The following is a 15843-nucleotide window of genomic DNA, read 5'->3' as shown; positions in this document are numbered from 1 at the left end:
AATTTGATATAATCAAAGTTTTCTATTTTGTGATCAATAATGATCTCTGGTTCTTCTTTGGACATAAATTCATTCCTCTTCCACAGGTCTGAGAGGTAAACTATCCTATGTTCCTCTAATTTATTTATAATATCATTCTTTATGCCTAGGTCATGAACCCATTTTGACCTGATTTTGGTGTACGGTCTAGGCAACTTTCTAAGATGATAAGTTTAAAATATATTGAGAGTGTACACTGATAAAGGGATTTTTCTCATCTGGAAGTTTTCTATATGATCATTCTAGTTGCTATCCCTCTTTCATTGTTTAACCATAATTACTTAGAGCCAACTACATTATTCTTTCTCTTTGTAATTTATGTTTTCTAATTATTAGAGCCTTCTCATATTTTAAAACCTATCTCAAGTCTCTCTTTCATGAAGCCTTCCAAAATTTCTGAGGCAGACCCTGATTTTTTTCTCTACTTCCTCTAAATTCCTGATAGTACTTATTATTCATTTGACAAGCATGTAATGCCCTGAAATATTTCTTGTATTTTATTTAATTGCTATTTATTTCTTAGTGATATTTAATATTGCCTATGTCTAAAAAGAAAAAGGGAATAGATTTGCTTTACTGTCTGGTCACACCACATCTATAATACTATCTTCAATTCTGGCCATATCTCAGAAAGAGAAGGCACTCATCATGGTGACAGGACTGAAGGAAATACTATATAAGATTTTATTTAAAGATTTTTTTTTCCAGAGGCAAATCTCTGATAGAAGCTGAAGTTAGATTGCTTTCAGCTAAATAGAAGGAAATTATCCTTGAATGGAATGGACTGGTTTCTGAGGTAGGAGGTACCCCCTCACTGGAGCTTTTAACTGGGATGTTAAAGAAGATATTCCTATTCAGATACAGATTGGACTAGAAACTTTGAAATTATATGATCTGTCTTGCATCTTTGCTCCATCCATCCCTCTGGGGGCTCTTTTCTTGATTCTAGAATTTGCTTATACATTTTGGGGACTGACATGCTTTGAAATAAATGGAATTTCTAAGGGCAGTTCAAGTTATCCTACTCAGGGACTTTTCTTCCTAATATCCAGACATCCTAATATACAGTTTAGTTGACTTGTTTCTTTCTAACTGCCTCTGCAGAAGCTTTTCTAGTTAATTGTGGGAGAAGCTGATTGCTTATAACACACTGTAAGTCACATTCAGTACTCTATTGACCAGCTCTCTGTCAGCACGCCATCATTAATCATCTTCTGATTTTCAGATAATTAACACCTAATGGCATCAAATCTGTCCTGCTTTGTTTTTTATGCTTGTCAAAGAGAACACAACTTTTTACTTTAAATCAACTATAGTTTTTTAAACTAACATGAGGCTACTACTTCTGCTGTTCAAATCAATTTAGGGAGAGAAGGGGAGGGAAGAGTCTAGATCTGTAGTTTAATCAGTATGGAGAAACTGTAGGTGTGGAAATTCTGCTTACTGATGGAAGATCAAGAACTCATCCACAATTTTAGTTTCAGAAAGTTTCCTGGGACATTGATATACCCATAATCAAGTACTCTAAGGCAAGAATTGAATCTAGATCTTTTTGATTCTATCAACTATTCTAATATCTCTCAAGAATAATCTAAAAATATTCAATGAAATCAAGCCAAACACAATACCCTAGATGAGATAGTAGATCTTAAACTAGAATGCTATCATTTATGTTTCTTCTGAATACCATTTAAAAAGAAAAACAACTAAATCTGTTACTGACCTTATGACCATACTAATTTTGCTAAGCATATTTTAAGTCATGATTCCACAAGAATCCTTTGCTATCACTGCTTTTAACAAAGACACAATATACAACATCTTATGTGTCCTCTATCTACTCTTAATTTTTTCAAGAAATTTTGAACCCATAAAGCTATTGATAGCATTTGATTCTATAAGCATTTATAAAATATAAATATTTTTTCTAGAAAACTGACTATCATCAGGATAGTATATTAAGCATTAGATTCAGAATCAGAAAGATCTGAATTCAAATCTCAGATGAGACATAGAGACTAGATATATGATCTTAGATAAGCCCCTGCCACTTTTTGCCTCATTTTCCTCATCTGTTACACAAGGAACTGTAAGGTAGTATAAATCTATAAATTCCAACTATCAATTTATGATTCTATGACTAAATTCTATGGTCACTTCTCAAACCACTCCATGTCACGTTTCAAAAGAATTATTTCAATACTAAAAGATTTGTGGTTTCACTAATGTGCACACAGGTTGCAACCTCTTCATTTCTTGGTAGATTATTTTCACTTGTTTTTTGTGATCAAAAACATTCTCTCCTGGGGCTGAGCTCCTGATAGTGAGCATCTTTGCACTTAGGTTGGTTCTTAGACAGCCGATATGCACAGTCCATTCCTGTGCCCATATTTGAAGACTTGAAAATAAGCATGAAATAGTGGCAAAAGTGCTAGACTTACTCAACCCTCACCTGACTAAGGGAACTCCCATGGACTTATCTTCTAAGCCATAAATGTTTATGAATTGCAATCTGTGTGAATGGGAGGAATTTCAATTCTGGGAAATCCCATCTCCTAGAAAATAACACATCCTAAAGTATTTGTGTCCAATTCTTTTATCTCCAAAACTAAGCTACTTATTGGCAGAGGCCTTGTCTTATTCATTTTGTCATACAGAAACTATTATACTGGCTTGCATACATTTAGTCCCCTAAGAGTGTTTGCAGAATGGATAAATGGATGTTGAATGTGTGAACATCTCCCCAGTTGTTCATTACTTGTACCCCCAGTAAATGCACAAAATTAAACAGAAGTAAAATTCAATTCTTTAAGATCCCAGAATAACATGCTAGACAAATCTATAAGTTCATATTTTGTAAATATTCCTTTATCTACTTTTTGCCAATAACAATTTTTGCATGGCCTTTATAACTTCCTAATTAGCCAAATTTCTGCCCTTCATTTTTCTTATTAAAGATAGATTTTTTTTTTAAAAGGAGTTCAATATCTTACACATTTCAGTATTATCTATAATTTAATTTCCTGCTTCATTTATTAGGAGATATTTTCTCTTAAGGAGAAAATAAATTTGTTTTTCTTCTTTTAGAAGAATTATTTTATCCTGCTCTTTTCTTTGCAAGTCTCTTTTACCCAGTATAAGAGCTAAATTCATTTGCTTTCGCTGACCACTTTTGCATTTCCAATGCACACCTTTCTTTCTTGACAAACATTTTCAGTACATATAAGATGTGACTAGTGTCTGATGGGTTCATCTATTTCATTCCCTCCATTATAGGTCAGCTCATGTTCTGGTTTTTTAAAGTGTTATTGAGATTACATAGTCTTTCTTGTTTACCTTTTTGAATATAAAACTCAATTTTTGTAGTTAGGAAATTCTTTTTTATAACTGATCCAAACCTAGCATATTGCAGCTTTAAACAGTTCCAGTCACATCCAAAATACAAATACAAAAACTGTTGATACTGCTTTTACCTTAATTTTATGAACCTGAGACAAAATAAAATGAAAGGCAAAAAGGAGGTTAATTTCTGTATCACAGATACCTCCCTAGTTCCGCCTCAACATTCTACCCCATCTGGAATCCTCAACTTCAATAGAGTAAGACAACACACAGATTTGGGACATTTGAACATTTACTGAAGCTCTCAGAAAATGGATGGGGAAAAGATTCAGCTTTAAGTTTCTCTTGAGGCCTTAAGTCTCAAAGGAAGATAATGAAATCTTAAAAGCAGTTTAAATGTAATTATTTGTAGCTGTGTTTTTCCCACTAGGTCATCCCACAAAAAAAAAAAAAAAAAAAAAAAAAAAAAAAAAAACACTCATAAAATCCAACATTTTTAGAAAAGCATTCAAAAATCAATCCAATTATGGGCTGGAATTCTAAGTAGCATTAAAAAGCCATTTCTCAAAATAATTACACAAGTATATCCTATATCAGATTACTTGCTGTCTTGGGGAGTAGGAAGAACGGGAGGAAAGGAGAAAAAATTTGGAATTCAGGTCTTACAAAAATTAATATTAAAAACTATTATTTACACATAATTGGAAAACACAAACTACTATTAACTGAGAAAAAATCCACCTCTCAAATTAAGGAAGAATTGGGAGAATTTCTTTTAATCACACCATTTTCATAAATGTCTCTTTCTTTAGGACTTCTCCCCCTCTCTTTTCATCTCTGTCTCTATGTCTATCTGTCTTCTGTCCATACACATTTTCAATTTAATTCTAATGGGTTCTACTTTAATTATGGCATCATCAATGCCTTTGTCTGTACTTCTGGATATTTCCTTAATATAGATCATTTTTGTTAAGTTATTTGATTTTTTCCAATGAAGTAACCAATGTCTTTCTCTCATGTCTTTTCTTTCCCTTTTACTTATTCATCTCAGATGTCTAATTCCTGCTTTATTTCTAATTTCTAGTTGTAATAAAATCTCACTCTGCTATCATGTCTTCTTGGGCATAATCTTTCTTATAGTAGTTGGTCTCTTTGACACCCTTTCCCATTTCTGGAGATCCCTGGAATACCAATATCCATATTAAAGTAGTGATCACCTTTCTTTTTTTACTTAGCAATTACTCACAGTAATATAGGATGTAAGAAATTATAAAGTTTTCTAGCACTACAGCCCTGTAGTATTCATTCTCATTTGGTACAGATTTTTAATACCCCTATAATACTGGTTTTGAATATGAGAATCTAAAGGTAAAATATACATTAGTGAAAACTCTTTTGAGGCAAAGATCCCTAAAGGTTTTGTTCTGCTTACTTTTAAAAAGAGGGGAAGGCATTAGGTATATGTTGTGTTTTTTATAAAGACTCATAGGAATTCATTTGCAAATTAATTACAATTCTTCTCATTTCCTCCATTGGCTGAACTATTGGAGAAGCCTAATTTAGAAGTATCTTAGTTTTGAAAAAAAAAAGATAAATAAACCATGAATTTTAATAGCCTTGCTGCCCAAATATAATCAGTTACTTCTTAAGCTTGTCTGCTCTTTGGCCTTTAGAAAAGCCTACAATGATTAATTTTTAGTAATAAGGCCTTAGAGGAATGAACAAACAAAGGTAGGCCTATAATATTTTCCATTTCACTTGGTTTAGAGATTCACCCCCATAAATGTCATTTTGAGGGGAAATTCTAGTTTGAATTTTATTTTTTTCTGAATAATTGGACAATTAGCCAAAACATTCCTTCTACTATTAGCAAAATGATTCTCAAATGGCTATCTTGAAGCCAAAATAAGTCCCCAGGATCCTGAATATACCACCTCACATCAGCATTCCCTGCTTACCTTCTGCCTTGCCAGTTGTCTACTCGCCTGCTCTGTGTAGAATTTAAAATCCTCCCGGACATGCTGAACCATCTGCTGTTCTTTTGCCAATGCATTCTGTAACTCAGTCACATAATCCTGAGGCACCAACTGGAACATCTGCTCCTTTACTTGAAGCATCTCCTCTGCGTGTTGGGACTGCGCCAGCTTCAACCTTTCCTTGGCTTCTAGTAACTGTATCCCAGTAGGAAAAATTGTAGTCATTACTAGAAACAGTAGCAAAGGGGGCTCTGGTTGGACTGGGGAAGTATGGAATGAGAGATAGTAATACCAACAACAATACCAAGTTTAGGAAACACCTAATCACAAAAGTTGGAAAATGTGCTCAGAAACCTTTTTGGTCTTAGAATAATAACAATTTGGGGTAACTAAGTGGTACAGTGGATACAGCACCAGCCTTGAAGTCAAGAGGACCTGAGTTCAAATGTGACCTCAGACTCTTAACACTTCCTAACTGTGTGACTCTGGGCAAGTAAAACTGGCATCTATTATATTCAGAATTCCTCAATAACCACACGCTAGTCTACCCACAGAGCAAAAAGTTACATCCACAATTCATCCTGAGATACTGCAGAATGTTCAAGCATTTCTAAAAAATCAATGAAGGTTTAAGTTAAGGTCAACAGAATTTTTGCTTTAAGTGTATTTTATTGTACTCTAGTTCTCCATAATTGGGGAGTTAGTGAAGTAACAAGAGAGCTGGGCCTGGAGTTAAGAGGACTTGAGTTCAAATATAATCCCAGGCCCCACATAATGCCTCTGCAACTTTGGGCAAGTCACTTAACCTGTTTTCTTCAGAAAATGAATGAAATGATAACATGAAATAATAATATGAATCCCCCCCCCCCCATGAGGCTGGGGTTAAGTGACTTGCCCAGGGTCACACAACTAGGAAGTGTTAAGTGTCTGAGACCACATTTGAACTCGGGTCCTCCTGAATTCAAGGCTGATGCTCTATCCACTGCGCCACGTAGCTGCCCCCAATATGAATATTATTTATATTTGCATGGAAGTTGCTGTTCAGTTGTTTTCCCCTGGTATATGACTCTTTGTGACCCCATTTGGGGTTTTCTTGGCAGAGACAGTGACATGGTTTGTCATTTCTTTCTCCAGCTCATTTAACAGACAAGGAACTAAGGCAAACAGGGTTAAGTGACTTGCCTAGGTTCACATAGCTAGTAAATGTCTGAGGCTGGATTTGAATTCAAGGAGATGAATCTTCCTGATTACAGGACTGTGCCACTATCTACTGTGCCACCTGGTTTTACATTTGTATAAATATAAACACATAAATTATACATAAAAATACAAAAGACATAAACATAAATTCGTATGCAAATAATAATTTTATAAATATAATAATGCTTATAATATCCACAGTATCACTGTTGGCTAATTATTAATAATAATATTTGTATTGATTATGTATTGTATGACAATAATTTTATGAATAATAATAGTGCTGACCTCCTAAGATTGTTGTGAGAATGAAATGACTTAATAATTATAAAGCACTTAGAACAGCACCTGACACAGCAGATACAACATAAATGTTACCTATTATTTTTATAGCATGTGTGTGTCTGCACATTAACTTTTTGATTACCCAGAACCCTGCACTAGCTTCTATGTCCCAAACATGACAGATAACACAAAGTTCATTATATTGTCATTCACAATATTACCATGAAAAGACAATAAGCTTCTGTCCTTATTACTCAAACTGAGAGGAAGTAAAAACAGAAGATGAGCTCTCATGTGGAAATTCCAGAAAGCTGTTTCCAAGAGGATGTCACTGCTGCCATTCAGTTTTTTTTATCCTGAAGGCCACAACAATTAATTAGCATTGATTAAGTACCTCCAGCACCATTCTAAGTGTTAGCTATATCTCAAGAATTTGCCCTGCACTGTGTAGAGAATGGGAGGTTCTCTCAGAACAAAAGCAACTCTTGACTTCTATGATTGAAAAATTTTTAGTGACAAATATGGATAAATGACACCAAAAATTTTTCAAGTCTTCTTCAAGAGAAATAGCAACTGGGATGACAATTATAGGGCCTCACCTGTCTCCCTAGATGCAGTTAAATAAGGCCTATGTTTCCATATACAATTACTATAATACAAGGGAAGAAGAAAAGCAAACTGTCAACGAAATAGCTTAAAAATACTTTATAAATTACTTACATGCTATATTACTATGAATAATTCCTAAGAAAAAAAAGAGAAAGAGAGAGAAAAGTAGGGCAATGCTGGTACTACCATACTACACACAAGCAAGCTGTATATAGTGGATTTGTGGTTTGTGAATGGAAATATTCTTCTTTGGGCAGGGAAAAAATTCATTTTTGCTGGTGACTTTCCAGCTCAAATTTTTAAAATTGCATAAAAGAGTACAATGGTCACTTTTGATGGTTTTAACCTGCCTTGTTTTTCTTCTAGAACCATGATTATATATTATCCCAATCTAAGTCTCCTCTCATCAACAAGTCAGCCACTCACATTTGTACTAAATGTCACTTCTGAAAAGTATCCCCGAGAGATAGCCTATAGTGGCCTCTCATTAGAAAAGGTAATAGAAGATAGAAATTATTCTAGAATATATATTTTTTTCAATTGTCCTCCTAACCTTTCCTTCTTATTTTCTACTTCAAAAGTAGTTTGCTAAGCTAATCCTCAGGAATCCTCTTTGACTATCATATCTCATAAGTATGCAAATTTGCTTTCATCTTTAATAAATAGTAAAATTATATGTATGTCAAAGAATAGTTTTAAAATAAATTTCTTTTTGATTATCAGTAAATGTTTGATTTGTATACCAATTTTATATACCTATATATCTCGTGTTACATAAAAATTTTTCAGGCAAAAAAGGGTTGTTAGTGAAAAAAATTTTTAAGAAGCTCTGCTTTAGAACACTATATCAATATAGAGCCATGTCAATTTAGAGTGCAAATTCCCTTGATTAATTCGGATGGAAGCAACTCTTCTTTTTTTTTTTTTTTGGCTGAGGCAATTGGGGTTAAGTGACTTGCCCAGGGTCACACAGCTAGGAGGTGTTAAGTGTTTGAGGCCCTATTTGAACTCAGGTCCTCCTGACTTCAGGGGTCAGTTCTCTCTCCACTGTGCCACCTAGCTGCCCCCTGGAAGTGGCTCTTTTCAACAATGAGATGATTCAGGCCAATTGCAACAGACATGATGGAGAGAGCCAAATGCATCCAGAAAGAGAACTATGGGGAGTGTGTATGGATCAGAACATAGTATTTTCACCTTTTTGTTGTTTGCTTGCTTTTTGTTTTTGTTTTTGTTTTTTTCTTTTTGATCTTATTTTTCTTGTGCAGTATAAATAAATGTGGAATATGTTCAGAAGAATTGTACATGTTTAACATATATTGGATTACTTGCTATCAAGGAGGGGGTGGGGAGAAGGGAGGAATAAAAATTTGGAACACATGGTTATGCAAAGGTAAATGTTGAAAACTACCTTTGCATATGTTTTGAAAATATAAGGTTGTTATTTAAAAAAAAAAAAAAAAAAAAAAAAAAGAAAAGAAAGCAAACTCCTTGAGAGGAGGGTGATTTCACTTGTGTCTATTTATCACCAACATTCAGCACATAATAAGCATTTAATACAATCCTGATTCATTACTCTGACAATGGTTAATTTTGCTCAACATGACTCTGACATGCAAAATGCCAGAATTTCAAAGCAAAAAGTACCTAAAACACTTTGTTAAATGGCCACATCTTTCTGGGGAGGGAGCAATATTAAGCATCAGCAAGTTCCAACAATCCTGAATTTTTTTTCTGCCATTCTATCTTTGTTAGTACCTCTAATTTGTTCTTAACTTTTTACCTTATGCCCTTTGGGTATTCTTTCATTTTGGATTTATACAAGTGTAAATAACAATAAAAAATAACAATATTATAACAATAACAAAAATAATTTCCTTTTCACAGAAAAATCTAAAGGGACAGCTAGGTAGCACTGTGCAGAGAAAGCTGGGTCTGAAGTCAGGAAGATTCATCTTCCTGAGTTCAAATTTGGCCTCAGACCCTTACCAGCTGTGTGACCCTATTTGCCTTAGTATGCCTTAACTCAATTTACTTCAGTTTCCTCATCTGTAAAATGAGCTGGTGAAAGAAATAGCAACCCACTCCAATATTTTTGCCAAGAAAACCCCAAATGGGGTCACAAAGAGTCAGACATGACTGAAATGATTCAACAATACCAAAACAGAACAATCACATTCTTTTTCATTTGTCCCCAAAACAGATGAGTTTGCATTTCCAAAATGGATACTATTTTGATTTTTTCTTCTCCACTTGTTTATTTTACAACCTCATATAATTTTTCTTATCTGTAATTTAGAATTATGATCGAATTTTACCAATATACTTTAAATCACAAAAGAATAACAAAATAAAATTGGCTTATGTTGTTGCAAGACAATATGCAAGAATTTAGGGGGGAATTTCCTAACTGTGAGATTTAAGGGAATGAATCCTTGAGACATATTATAAAGATCTTCTTTTCTGAGAAATTAAAGATAATCTAGTAAGTCTGAAATGGTTTAAACAACAGTTTCTCCTTGACATGAGCTTCCTTAAAGTAGAAGTATTTAAATAGCAGAGACCAGATGACTTCTTGCTAGAACTATTGTAGAAAATATTCCATAACAGATAAGGGTCAGGATAGATAGCCTTCGAACATTTAATTAATTCTGGAATTGTATGATTCTGTACTATTTCTCAAAGTTCCCTTCAGCCCTAGAAGTGTTAAAAGGATCATACACAAGACAACACATATTATAGAATCCAGAAATTCAAAGATGGAAGGAGTTTAAGAAGTCATCTAGTCCAACCTATACTTGAAGACAGATGTTATTTACAATATCCATTATTCATTCAACCTTAGATGGCCTCTAATAATGGAAAATTCAATACTTCTCTAAGCAACCCATTCCATTTTTGTACAATTATAATAGTTATACATTAACAGCTGTAGCACCAGATATATCATCTTTTTTACAATTATTCCCTCATTTCCTTCAAGTGCAGAGACTTAATTAGCCTCAGAAGATTAATTAGCCCTAACCTGCTGTCTTGTATGCAGGCTTGGGTGGACTGCTCCTGAGTCTGAAGTTCTATTTTGAGAAACTCCTTAAAGCAGACCAACTCTATTGTTGATCTTAGCCTTAGGAACAGCAAGTTCAAAGTTAGACTCAGAGAAAGGACATCATTGTTTATATCCAAGTGTAGAATTCAGGGGAAACCTCTAGACATAACAGACAAATTATTTACATATTTCTATTGAGCTGGTGATTAAATCTATAATAATGTGAAGCCTTGGGAGCAGTGGAGCTTTTGCCTCTGTTTAGACTTCAACATCAGATTTGACACAAACTGAGAAAAAGAAAGATTGATTCATTTTTGTATTTTAAAGATTCAATTAAAACATAATTTCCCACACATATTTAATTGTGATGTCATCTTTTTATGTCTAATTTCAGCATCCTGTCTACAAACATGGCAAGATAGACATTCAGGAGACCCGGGATTTCAGACCTACTCCTTCCCAAGTGACATTAGCTGGACATTTTTGTCCATTTTTGGACAACAGTAAATGTTATACATTAATAGTGGCAATTCTTCAGATATATCATCTTTCCTGCACCATTCCCTCTGGATAGGTACTTTACTAAATCTTTCTGATTCTTAACTTCCTCACCTAAAATAAGAATATCTATAGTATTTGCCCTCCAAGGTTGTTATAAGGCACTAATGAGACAATGTATATAAAGTGCTCTGCAAACTTTAAAACTCTATACATCAGTATTACTATTATTATCATCATTAGTTAACCACACATGATTCCAGTGATCCTTTACATTTTCCAGTTTTTTTTCACAACAGTCTTGTGTATAAAACTACCTCATGATTTAAACTTTTAAAATTTTATTTATTTATTTATTTTTGAAGCTGGGGTTAAGTGACTTGCCCAGGGTCACACAGCTAGGAAGTGTTAAGTGTCTGAAATCAAATTTGAACTCAGGTCCTCTTAAATTCAGGGCTAGTGCTCTATCCACTGCACCACCTAGCTGCCCCTAAACTTTTTTATATGAAGACCTGATGGGAATTTAAAAGAGTCACCTAAAGTCACACTAAAATTAGTGCCAGGACTTGGCTTTCAAAACTCAGCCTTGCCATTCACAGCATATATGGATCAGAGAGAAATATGTGGGAGATTCACAGATGACATGTACCTGATCCTGATTTTCTTCAAGCTTCTCTCTCAGCTGTAATTCTGAAAGTCTCAGAGACTGGCATTCTTGATTCACATGGTCAAGCTCCAGCTCCAGTTCTTGGATTTGACCATCCTGTATTTTAGATTAAATTCACAAATATAAGTAACATTTTAGCAACCTGATGACTTTGTTTACTTGAGAAATGGATAAATGGGTAAGTTGTCAATACACTATTGATTTATTAAATATTCTCTTTTCTAGATTTAAAGAGTTTTCCTGAGCTTGGAAGATATTTTTAAAAGTTCTTTTCATTCATTCATTCAATATGTAGTAGTAATGTGCCAGGTACTGAGATATGTGCTAGGAATACAAATATGATGTTTCCTACCAACCCAAAGAAATAAACAATTTTTTTTTCAGAATTTAACAGAATATAAAGTTCCAGAATTTTAAAAACAATAAGCATGAAATGTAAGGAAAGTTAAGTTTTTCTAAATTACTGACTTAGATCTATGTATAAAGGGAAATTTTAGGACCAAAGAAAATATGGAGAGCATTACAAAATGGAAAAGATAACTTTGATTATGTAAAATTTAAAAATTCTTGTACAAATTAAACCAATGCAACCAAAATTAGGAGGAAAGCAGAAAACTGAGAAAAATCTTTGCAACACATTTCTAATAAAGGCCTCATTTCTCAAATAGCTAGAAAATTGAGTCAAATTTACAAAAATGCAAGTCATTCCCAAATTGATAAATATTCAAAACATATGAACAGGAGATTTTCAAAGAAATCTAAGCCATCTATGGTCATATGAAAAAATGCTCTAAGTCACTCAAAATTGATTAGAGAAATGCACATTAAAACAATTCTAAGTTACTACTTTATATCTATCAGATTGGCTAATATGACAAAAAAGGAAAATGATGGATGTTGGAAGGAATGCAAGGTTGATGGAATTGTGAGCTAATCCAACCATTCTATAGAGCAATTTGGAACTAAGACCAAAGGGGATATAAAACTATGCACACTTTTTTTTGATTAAGCAATAACTATTGTTAGGTATATATTCCAAAGACATCAAAAAAGGAAAAAAGACCCATTAATGCAAAAATATTTATAGCAGCTTTTTTTGTGATGGCTAAGAATAAGAAATCAAATTGATGTCCATCAATTGGGGATGGCTAAACAAGTTGTGGTATAGTATTATAAGGAATATTATTGTTCTATAAGAAATGACAAGCAGGATGATTTCAGAAAAACCTGGAAAGACTTAGGTGAACTGATGCAAAGTGAAGTGGGTAGAATTAGAACATTGTCGACAGTAACAGGAATATTGTTTAATGAATGACTTAGCTATTTTCAGCAATACAATAATCCAAGACAACCCAAAGGACTAATAATGAAGTATATTATCAGCTTCCAGAGAAATAGCTGATATTGTTTGAATATAGAAAGAAGCATGCTATTTTCACTTTCTTTCATTCTTTTTCAAAATTTTATTTTAGTCTTCTTGTACAAAATGATTTCATTATGTTTTATATGATTACTTGTGTATAACCTACATCTGATTGCTTAAGATCTCAAGAAGGGAAGGTCAGAATTTGGAACTAAAAACTTTTTTTAAAGTTTAAAAATAGTTTTAATATGCAACTGGGGAAAATATATTATATATTAAATTACTGACTTTCAGGGAAAACATCATTTGGATGTTGTGGTATAAGGATGATAGGCACTAATATTATTCTAGGTTTCTGTACTGGGAAGAGATATGCAGCTCTATGTGAGATAATGTTAAAAATACTGAATTCAGAGCTAGGAAAGGTAAAGTATCAAATTCTGCATTTGATTCTTTTTTTTTATAAGATCAAAATTCATTTTATAGATAATATTAATTATATATATTTGTATGTATAAGCAGGTACAGGTACATATACACATATTGTTATCCTTTCCACATTGTGGGGATTAGAGGCCCGTATAATATGAAAAATCTGCATTAAATTTTCTGGCCCACCCTTTTGTACCAGAGAAGAAATATGAATTTTTTCTTTTGGTTTTATGAAGTACTTGTAGTATTTGATTGCAAAATTTGGGTTGATATTATATAATACTATATACATATACACATATATAATTTTTATGCAATTTTGAATTGTCTACTGACCTTCCCATATTGTATGTGCCTTCTGCAAAACTCCCCCAAAATTACCATTTTATTTCTTACTGCATTTGATTCTTATTATCTATGTGCCCCTTGGAAAGTCTTTTAACTTCACTGAGACTCAATTTCTTTCTGTGTGTACCTAATACCTTATCACCTGTTTCAGAGGGCTACCATAAAAGTTAAATGAGGTATTGTATATTGTGCTTTGCAATCTTTCAAATTCTTCATAAATGTCACTTGTCATTATTATGATATGCATAGACATAAGAGCAATTGCTCACAGTTATAGTGCTTCTAGGCTTCCAAAGCACTTTAAAATTTACACAATGTTTTCTTCACAACAACCAATTAAGATTATACTACTCTTTGTTATTGTTCAGTGGCCACAGAATAGAATGAGCTCCACTTTGGTGATGGCATAATAGCATCATACAGAGGAAAGGACCTTCCACATCCAAACTCCCAACTCCCAAAGGTCATTGCAATTCTATTTGCTCTAGAAATATTAATCTGGACTTAAGAGATCTGCTCTTATTTGGAAACATCTCTCCTCATGTTCACCTCCTGGCTTTCTTCAAGTTTCATTTAAAAATCCCTTCTTCAAAAAAGTATTTTCTAGTTATTCTTAATATTAATGTCTCCCATTTGAGACTATCCCCTTGTATGTGCACATGTATGTGTGTGTGTGTGTATTCCCACATATTCATCTACATGTCATTTCCCTCTTTACCCTACTTCCTTAAAAGCAGAGACTATCTTCTGCCTTTCTTTGTATCCTCATCTCTTGGCTGAGGCTTAATAAAATGTTAGTTGACTTAACAAAATTGAGAAAGAAAAAAAACCAATGGTCTTTCCTAATTGTGTAAATAAAGATTTCAAAATATTTGATTTCTTAGTTTTACTTTTCCAGTCTTCACCCTACAATACTAAAAGATTATTATATGAAACCATTGGCTTCTTCTTAACAGGTCTTGAATCTTGGAGCAATCATTTTCTTTTCTTTTCTGATCTATTACCAGTAGAAGTCCTGATTCCATTCGTCAACCAACAGACTCTAGACTTTTTACCTGGCTGCTTTTCATTTCTCTTCTTCCCTCTGTCCTTGTGACTCTTGACCAACTGCCTTTCTTCTAATTTTTTGGCTTATCTCTTGCAACTGCCCAGCTCCACTCACCTTCTCCTTTTTCTGATGACCTTCTTCAGTAAGTCTCTGTGTTAATTGCTGTACAATGTGTTGGCTGCTCTCATTCTGAGCCTGGAGCACAGAGACCTCATCAGTCAACTTACTGATCTTGGTATTGAGCTGGGAGATTTCAGTCTTGTGTTTCTCTGTCTAGAGGAAAAGATTTTTTTTTAAATGAGAGAGAAAATGGCTAAACAAATTGTAGTATATGAAAGCAATGTAATATTACTGCACTACAAAAAACAATAACAACAACAACAAATATGATAAACAGAGAATTGTGGAACATTCTTCAGAGCCAAAAAAAATCTGCAAACTATAACATATTGTTATTATATATAGCATAATATATATATATAGCATATTGTTATAACAATATAAATGGAAAGAATGACAACCACGAAAATGAAAATGAATGTTGCAAAATTACAGAGAAGAGATAGAGAAGACAACTTCCCCCCTACACCTTTGTAAAGGTGAATATAACATTGAATTTATTGTCAGATTTTTTGGATGCTTTTATTGTTTACTTTTTTTTTCTTTCTTTCTTTTCTTTTTTTTAAAATAAGAGATGGCTCTCTGGGAAGGGAAGGAGAGAAATCTAGGTACAGATAACAATACAAATTTGTTTTTTAAAAAAACAGAAAGAAATCTCATTGACAGCTCAACAATTAAGAAAAAAGTAATAATTTTCATTTCATTCCTTGATAAAGTATTTTAGTACATAACATAGAAATGGAACAGGTATATACATTCTAAAAACATAGTTATTATTCGATGATAATTTGATTCCAGTGTTCTGAAAACCTCTGCCCACATATTAAAATACATTACATAGTGTAATGAAACACCATATTAAAATAAAACATG

At 33.3% G+C, this 15843-nt stretch overlaps 1 protein-coding gene across 2 annotated transcripts in view; it reads right to left on the bottom strand.

Moving 5' to 3' along the window:
- The window catches only part of NINL (ninein like), a 157079-nt gene that overhangs the window by 6237 nt on the left and 134999 nt on the right, over positions 1-15843 (bottom strand). For both annotated transcript variants that reach the window (XM_074287699.1, XM_074287700.1), the window contains 3 exons: positions 14965-15123; positions 11642-11755; positions 5340-5552 (listed from right to left, as the gene is read on the bottom strand). In XM_074287699.1, coding sequence (XP_074143800.1) covers positions 5340-5552; positions 11642-11755; positions 14965-15123 — 486 coding nt within the window. The remainder of the gene's footprint in view (positions 1-5339; positions 5553-11641; positions 11756-14964; positions 15124-15843) is intronic.

This window comes from Sminthopsis crassicaudata, chromosome 2, assembly GCF_048593235.1.
Source record: "Sminthopsis crassicaudata isolate SCR6 chromosome 2, ASM4859323v1, whole genome shotgun sequence".
In the NCBI taxonomy this organism is placed as follows: Eukaryota; Metazoa; Chordata; class Mammalia; order Dasyuromorphia; family Dasyuridae; genus Sminthopsis; species Sminthopsis crassicaudata.
Note: the sequence above shows the minus strand (reverse complement) of the source record. Positions and strands in the feature narration are given on the sequence as shown.